The sequence below is a fragment of the Marmota flaviventris genome, chromosome 9 (assembly GCF_047511675.1).
Source record: "Marmota flaviventris isolate mMarFla1 chromosome 9, mMarFla1.hap1, whole genome shotgun sequence".
NCBI lineage: Eukaryota > Metazoa > Chordata > Mammalia > Rodentia > Sciuridae > Marmota > Marmota flaviventris.
Genome location: NC_092506.1, coordinates 73,677,544 through 73,686,368, shown reverse-complemented (window position 1 = coordinate 73,686,368; position 8,825 = coordinate 73,677,544). Strand labels below are relative to the sequence as shown.

Below are 8,825 nucleotides of genomic sequence, written 5' to 3'. Positions count from 1 at the left end.
CTGATTCAGCTTTGGCATGTATTCAACTAGAAATGTATCCATTTCTTGTAGGTTTCCCAGTTTTCAAAATAGTCCTAATGATATGCTGGATTTCTAACATCTGTGATGAGTTCTCCTTTTTATCTCTGATTTTCATTAATCTTACTTTTCTCCCTTTTTTAGTTTGGCTAAGGATTTATCAATCAATCTATTTAAAAAGAACTCTATTTCATCCATCCTTAGGATTGTTTTTTTATTCTCAAGTTCATTGATTTTCAGCTGTGATCTTAAGTCTTTCCTTCCTTTTATCGGTTTTGGAATTGGTTTGTTCTTCCTTTCAAAGGGCCTTGAAATGTATCATTAGGTCATTTATTTGGGACCTTTCTAATTCTCTTATGTAGGCACTCAGCTATAAACTTTCCTTTCAGAACTACCTTCGCAATGTCCCAGATGTTCTGGTATGTTGCATCACTATTTCTATTTAAGAATTTTTAAATTTCTCACTCAATTTCTTCTATCACCCATTCATTCTTCAGAGTATTGTTCAATCCCCATGCTGTTTATATAGCTTTCATAGGGTTTGGTTGTACTGATTTTTAATTTCATCCCATCATGATTTGATAAGATGCAAGGAATCATATCAAAACTTTTTTTGGTTTGGTAAGAGTTGCTGTATGGCCTAAAATATGGTCTATCTTGGAAAAGGTTCCATGAGATTCTGAGAAGTATATTATTATTGTATGAAATATTCTATAGATGCCTGTTAGGTCCATTTGATTTATATTTTTAACATCCATAGAGTCTTTACTGAGTTTTTGTCCAGATGAGCTATCTAATGGTCAGAGAAATCACCCAGTATTATTGTACTAGGGGCTATCTGGGGCTCCAATTTGAGTAGTGCCTTTTATGTAACCAGTTATGCTCATACTTGGGGCATAAACATTTATTATTGTTATATCTTCTTGTTGGATTGCTCCCTTTACCAATGCAAAGTGACCTTTTTTCCTTTTTCTGATATAATTTTTGTCATATGGGAGTAGCTACTTCTGCTTGTTTTCAGACTCCATTCACATGGTATATCTATCAATTTCCATCCTTTCACTTTCAGCTTGTGGCTGTCTTTGATATGTCTCTTACAGACATATAGTTGGGACCTGTTTTTTAATCCACTCTGCCAACTAACATCTATTAATTGGAGAGTTGAGACAATACACCTTCAATGTCAAGATGTTTATTAACTTCTGTCATTTTATTGTTTAGTCTTGTTTCTCATTTGCTTAGCTACTCTTCAAATGAAGTTTTTTTTTTTTTCCTGTGAGCTCTGAAGCCTTTTCAATTTGTTTAATATTTAAGTTCTGTAGTGCCAGTTTACTAGTCATGAGTTCTTTTATTAGTTTCTGCTTATCTTGAAAGGTTTTTATTTCATCCTGAGTCTTGAATGATCTTTGCTTGATACAGTAGTCTTGGTTAACAGTTATTTGCTTTCAGGACTTGGAACACATTGTTCCAAGCCTTTAGGGCTTGTAGAGTTTGTACTGAGAAATCAGAAGCGATTGTGATTGGCTTGCCTCTTAATATGACCTGGTGTTTTTTCTCTTGAAGAAAAATATGGAACATTTAAAAAAAAATGTGTCATCCTTGTCCAGGAATCATGCTAATTTTCCATTTATCTTTTCAATTTTAGTGTATGTACTGCCAAAGCAAGCTCAATTTGTCATTCTTCAGTCTTCTTGATCACTCACAATATTTGATTGTTTTTCAAGGTCTAAGAGGAGATGCCATCTTTGTGGTTTGCTTTCAGCTTTCATGGAACAAAGCTGAGAATTCAAAATATTTCATTTTCTGCTCATGCACGAAAAAAATTACAAAGAAAGATATTTCTAAATTATTAGATGAATCAGAAGATCACGAGAGGCAGACATAGCACTATACTCTAGAGATAGTGACAAAACTGATTGTGTAAGTGAAATTTCAGCCTGTCTTCAGATGACCTACATTGCAGAATTGTTCCATTCAAGAAGTGAATATGTTTCTATGAAGGAACATACACTCACCCAGTTAGTCATGTAACAGGAAGGATTTCACCTTGCAGTATTTTGCCATAATAAACTGGACCACCTTGCTTTGCTAAAAGGATGTCACAGTACTATCTTTAATGTTTATGCATCAAAATTTATTTGCTTTTGGTTTGCGACTTAAGAAGGATCCACTGGATGCAAAGATGATAAATGTTGATAAAGTTTTCCTGTTTACTAAGAGTTAAAGCACTGTATTTCAGGGAGGTAGACCTTGCTTCAGAGACACGACACTGTCCAATACCATACAAGTATACAATATCAAAACCAAATTTTAAAAATACAAAAAAGAAAATTTTATTAATCCTTTTAAAAACTTGACAAAATTCAGTCTTCCATATTTTACCCTGGCCTGGCTCACCTCACCTTACCTCTACCATAGTTTCATGACTACTCAGGCTTTCTTCATTCTGCTTCAGGTTGGTTAACATTCGACATGTGATTGTGGTCCTCTTTGGAGATTTTGTTGTTGTTCACAAATAAATGCAACATGCTCTATGTCTGAGACCAAAACCCAACTACCTTCCACCCTATGAGATCTACTTAATCTCACTTAGCCTATTGGCTACCATTTTAGAAATGAGGCAATAACTCACTACATGGACATACTCCCTGTATCTTTCATTGTTAGACCGTGCATTTAAACAGTATGTCCTCTCCTTTGTTCTAATAATAACATTTCCACTAAGTTTACTAATGGTCCAATTACAAATCTACTGACAAGAAAACATATGTTCTAATACTACTGAATTTTAAATATAATTACTTGTGGAATCATCACAGAAGAAATCACTAAAACTATAAAACCATAAAACATATAATAGCCAATAATCATAAAATATACTTAGGGCTTATTATTTGGCAAATAATATTCTAAATACCCCAAATACATTAAAATAATTTGCTTCTCATTTTTGTGGTAGTATTATTCATTTTACACATGAGCAAACTAAAGCACAGAGATGTTACTTACCCAAAGTTACACAGTGGCAGAGCCAATATTTAATTTCAGCTTAGTTGTAGAGCCTACACTTAATCTCTACATTAAATTGCTTTCTCCAGTTAAGAAAAAAAGATCATCACAAATAGATAAGCTATAATTTTATAACTTTCAACTTGCTTTCATCATAGTGAAAATAAAATAACACACAGCTTACAAAAATAAATTTTTATTAAAAGCAGTAGAGTCTGAGCAGGAAGACAGTACAAAGAATGTAAACAATGTAAACATCACTACATTCAGCTCAGCCTGATTGAATGCTGAAAAACAAGTCTAAATGCTCTATGTGCTCTTGCTAGCAAGATACATTAATTCTATTTTACACAGACAACACAGTCTAATTTTGAGTAGGAAAAAATATTTTATCGAAGTCGATCCCAACGCCAAATACTGGCATCATCACAAACTGCTATAAGAATGCTGCTATCCCTGCTAAAACTGGTTTGTCGAATAGCAGCACCACATTTATGATGAGTCAGTGTTGTACATCTAGGGAAAAAACATGACAAGAGGTTAAATATTTTACATTATACTACCAATATCTACCTTTAGAATGAATAAGAAAATAAACAGATACCAAGTCTCTTTAAAAAGCATTTAAAACCAGACTATCTTCATTAAAAGTTCAATCTCAAATCTCATAAAATTTGGGTATATTTTAAACCCAAGCGGCACCATATAATTTTTACAAGTATCACCAAGGTGCTCATTATTAAAATAAAAAAATACTTGTAACTCTGAAATTTGTAAATGTTAAAATGTTATTTAAGGATGATACTGCAAGTGTCAATATTTTTTCTATATTTGCATAAAACTTTGGGGGGAATAAGGCAGAAGTCTTTAATATTATAGAAATTTCTCAATACTTACTTGGCTTTATGAGGATCTTCTACTTCTAAATCCCAAACATAAAGTTTGCCAACCTGATTGCCCAATGCAAGCATCTGTGTAAACATTTTTAAAAACATCAAATTAATAAAATCACCATGCTCCAAGGCATTCAACAATCCTAAGACAACTTTCTTACTTCAGAAAAACCTCGGCTCCAGCCTCTGACTGCGCTCTTGACTATTTCTTTGGATCTTATATTCCTGATTTGTAAATAGGAATAAGAGCAATTAATATTTCACAGGTGTCCTGAGTAAAATAAGAAGGCACTTCACAATTTTATGAAGGGCTTTACAGTTTACATTGTAATGTGGTACTCTTTTTTCTGCCCTGCCTTAAAGAATTATAGCAACAGTTGTGGAAAGCTCTTCCAAAACATGTTTTTCTTTTTCTTTTTTTTTTTTTTTAAAAAAGAGATGAATACCCAGTTAATTTGTTACCACAGAATCCTAACAACAGATTTCTTTAACATTTTAGGTAACTAGTAACTAGTATTTAACCTGTCTTCCATGCTGATTTTCCTAGGAAAAAGCTACAGAAGTAATTTAACATTCCAATCACTAAAATATTAAATGTTAGTAACAGTTATTATGGAATGTAACCTAAATTTAACTACTGATACCAAACTGCCAATTTTATTTATAACAGGCATTGCAGATGGTATACAGAGCCCACAATGGCAGAATTTTTTAATCAATACAAAACATCAAGATAGATTCTTAGAGTAAAAAGAACATGGATATAACAGAAAAAAGTTAGAATTACAATGGAGTATAAGCCAAATAATTTCAAAATGTAAAAATATGCTGCTACCTTTTGCCAGAAATCCATAGAAAACCTCATGTACCAAATGTCACACTGGCTGTAATCAAATCGCCCAAGAATAGTCACATTAGACTCACTAGGTTTAATTTTATCTATATCATCTTCCATTTTGCCAGGTTTCCAGCATACAATGGCATTTTCACAAGACTAAAAGAGAAAAAAAGAAAAACAAGTATTAATTTTAGAACTGAATTTTAAAAATTTAAAACAAGACTATTATTTTAGAATGACAAGTCAAAGAATGTGGTTAATCCAGTGATACACATTCATTTGTATACAGTCAACGTCCACATTTGAGTATAAGAAATCTGATCAACAAAATTAGACAATACAAAAAAATTATGTTGTTTGGAATATTCATGTTGGAAGTCACAATTTCTCTTCATAATCAAACCACGTTCAGCTCTAGATACTTTGGTACCCAGAGATACTTTGAAATTACATTTCAAAGGTATAATTATAAAAACACTGTATTAGAATACATGGCTTTTCAATATCTGGTCCTTCTTTTTATCACCAGTTTCCCCAATTTTCCAACTTATTTCTAATCCTTTATTGCATTCTTCAACCACAGTGTCTGTACCACCTGACAGGTAACAGATATAATGAATTCATTCAATGTGCCTTGAAGATCAGGTTTGAAGTAGGGCAAAAGGAGGCAATCAAAGCAGTAGTTTAACATCAAGATACCAACATGTGGATGGGCTCAAATGATATGAAGTTATACTTCTCTTATCATGTAACACTGACTCTTTGTGTACACATTCCTACTTAGGCAGGAACTGGTAAAGAATACAATGAAAAGAAAATTTCAAAACTGTGGGTGCCTTTCATATTATTAATTGGTAGAAGCCAGACATGCTGACAAAAATCTTCTGATGAATTGGATAGTTCCTCACCAAATTACATTATACAGCACAACCTCAATAACACCAGATTAAGAAACCTTGGTTTAAGTAAACAGTGCTCCCTGGATTTTGCTGTGCAGCTTACACTATCAAAGGTGGCAACCCTGCAGCAAGGGTAACTGGCATTTAAACAGTTTAACCACATGGTCATAAGAAGATCAGAATGGGATAATACTTTTTCTTTTTTTTTTTAATACCACGGATTGAACCTAGAGAGGCTTAACAACTGAGCCACATCCCCGGCCCTTTTTTATATTTTATTTAGAGACAGGGTGTCACTGAGTCGTGTAGGGCCTTGCTAAGTTGCTGAGGCTGGCTTTGAACTAGCAATCTTCCAGAGCTACTGGGATTACAGGCATGCACCACCATACCTGGCAGGACAACACATTTTTTTATTCTTTTTCAAATTTTTCAAACATAATGCTATATGGTATATGTTACACAAGTTCTTAACTACAAAGTACCCTCAGAGATCACCTTAGCTTGATGACTCTTGAACAAGTGTACAACTAGATCAATAATAACTTGTGGAATTTTCTCAGGAACCTCATCGTGACCCCAACCCCAATGAATCAGAATCTCTCAGGGGAAGGCAGAAGCATAAGAATTATAAAATTGTTCTTCATGTACTTCTTACTGTGCTGATAAAGAATATTTTTCCCCCTGTGGTGGGGGATCAAACCCAAGGCCTAAAGCATGCCAGCCAAGCACTCTACCATTGAGCTACATCCCCAGTCAAGAATTTTAATTATTAGAGTCCCGCCTCATGGAAAACTAAAGTAAGGGAAGATAAAAAGAATTTACCAGAGCTGATTCATTACCTTCGAAATCATCTAGGGAGTGTTTTAGAATCACAAATTTCTAGGGTTCTTGTGCCAAATTTAGAATGTTTGGGGGATAAAGTGTAGGAATCTATTTTTACCAAGTTCTTCCAGTGATTTTTAACACAGAGCCAGATTTGAGATGACCATTAATATTTAGTCCAACCTCTCACCTAAATTCAGAAATCCTGTCCTTAAGTGTGATTACATTCCCAGTATGGGGAAATGAACCCAGGAGTATGGGTTCTTGAACCACTGAATTATATCACTGGTCCTTTTTATTTTTTTGAGACAGTGTCTCACTAAGTTGCTAAGGGACTGAAACTTGTGTTGTTCCTGCCTCAGTCTCCTGTGTTGCTGGGATTATAAGTGTGCACTACTGAACAACTGGCCAGATTAAGTTCTAAGGGTAGAAATTTAAAGCTACTGGCTTTTTATTGCTGCTACAAAAAAAAAAAAAAAAAAAAAAAGCAGTAGATTCACTTTTCTCTATTAATTCCCCTGAATGTAACTTAAAAGACTAAATATCATATATAAAGCAAACAATCTTAAAGGTGAGAAAAGGCAGACAAGTTATGAACCCAGGAATGTGAACCATAAGAGTGTTGAGTTCTCTGGATTTTCTTTATATCCCAGACTGGATGCTAGAGAAGGCAACAAAGCAAGAATGCTAACAAGTAAAGACAAGCCTCTCAACACAGCACAGAAAAACCCATGACTCATCTTCACTTGAACCTACAAAATCCTGGTAAGGAACCATTCTTAAGTCATAACTAAGTACCTTGATTACATATCCACTGGTATCCCATACCCTTAGCATCAATAAGGTAACTTTCTGGCTGGCCTAGTATCAGAGAAGGGCTAGAGAAGGCCTAACAGAGTCAGGACAGTCACAACCACTCAGTGGTAAGGCCACAACTAACTATCCACACAGCAGTGGAGACTATTAGATCAGCACTAATGAGGCATCCCAACCCCTCCAACTATAGTTATATTAACTGAGGCCTAGTAGAAAGTCTGAACTCCCACCCACTAACTGGTAACCACAAGTCTGTGCTCTCCTTCCCCAGCTGAAAAGTATCAAAGAAGCCTACCACAAGGGAAGCTTGAAAGAAGATCTAGAGTCTCATAATACCCTAAATATCCACAAATCAATAAAAAATTACTGGGACACTAAGAATCAGAAAAATCTCAACTTGAAAAAAAAAAAGATACCAATACTGAAGCAATAGATGTCACAATTATCTGATAAGGATTTTAAGGCAGCAATCATAGAAATGCTTTAATGAGTACAAATACATACACTTGAACTAAAAAAGGTTTCAGAAACAGAATATATATGGAAAAATTTGAAATAAAATTGTATTATAATCAAAATTAAAACTTCAATGGATGGGCTGAATAGCAGAAGACAGAGGAGAGAGTTAAGAATTTTAAAGAGAACAACAGTAATTATCCAATCTGAGTAAAAAAGAAAACAGACCTTAAAAAAAAAAAAAAAATCCGAGAACCCAAATTAAAGATCTAACATTTCATCAGACTCCAAACTAGGGAGAGTGCAGGGTTAAAAAATAACTCAAATAATGGTTGAAAGGTTTCCAATCTGAGACAAAAATATGCCCCCAAAACATAAACCTAGGGCTGGGGTTGTGGCTCAGTAGTAGACTGCTCCTGTAAGCATGTGTAAGTCTCTGGGTTCAATCCTCAGCACTACATAAAAATAAAAAAATAAATAAAATAAAGATATCGTGTCCATCTATGACTAAAAGAGTAATAATAATAATAATAATAATAATAAATCTATCAAAGATTCAAGAAGGTAGTGAACGCTAACAAAATAAATCCAAATAAATCTCCATTCAAATTATACTCAAACCCCAAACTACAAATATATTCATGTTCAATCTAAAAACTAAAGACAAAGGAAAAATGGTGAAAGCAGAAACAAAAAGAATGCCTTATCTACAGAGGAGAAAAATTTCCAGAAGATTCCTCATCAAACCAAAGAGGGGACAAACACTTTTTCAATAGTTAAAAAACAAAACCTAAAAAACTGTGAAGCCAGAAAACTATATTTAGTGAATACATCCTTCAAGAATGAAGAAGAAATAAAGCCATTCTTAGATGAAGGAAAACTAAGAGAATTTTGTCAACAGCAGACCTACCTACAAGAAGTTTCCTGAACAGAAGGAAATTATTTAAGGAGTCATCTTGGCAGTATGAGTATGGAAGAACAGAAAAAGCAGGATGAGTAGTATGTAATACTCGCTCCCTTTTCTTTTGCGTTTTCTAAATTATATTTGATGACTGAAGCAAGATTCTGATGTGG

The 8,825-nt window shown here is 34.0% G+C and overlaps 1 protein-coding gene and 1 non-coding gene across 4 annotated transcripts in view; both read right to left on the bottom strand.

Annotated features, from left to right (window-relative positions):
- Positions 1 to 1,581: 1,581 nt before the first annotated feature.
- LOC114098648 (U6 spliceosomal RNA) lies at positions 1,582 to 1,683 on the bottom strand. Its single transcript, XR_003583759.2, has one exon. It is a non-coding gene; the product is annotated as a U6 spliceosomal RNA (small nuclear RNA).
- Positions 1,684 to 3,207: 1,524 nt separating this feature from the next.
- Positions 3,208 to 8,825, bottom strand: part of Eed (embryonic ectoderm development) — a 30,384-nt gene continuing 24,766 nt past the window's right edge. For 2 of the 3 annotated variants that reach the window (XM_027942658.3, XM_027942659.3), the window contains 3 exons: positions 4,756 to 4,914; positions 3,925 to 3,998; positions 3,208 to 3,543 (listed from right to left, as the gene is read on the bottom strand). In XM_027942658.3, the coding sequence (XP_027798459.1) occupies positions 3,417 to 3,543; positions 3,925 to 3,998; positions 4,756 to 4,914 (360 nt within the window). In that variant the 3' untranslated portion in view covers positions 3,208 to 3,416. The remainder of the gene's footprint in view (positions 3,544 to 3,924; positions 3,999 to 4,755; positions 4,915 to 8,825) is intronic. The other variant, XM_071616576.1, reaches the window with a different exon arrangement.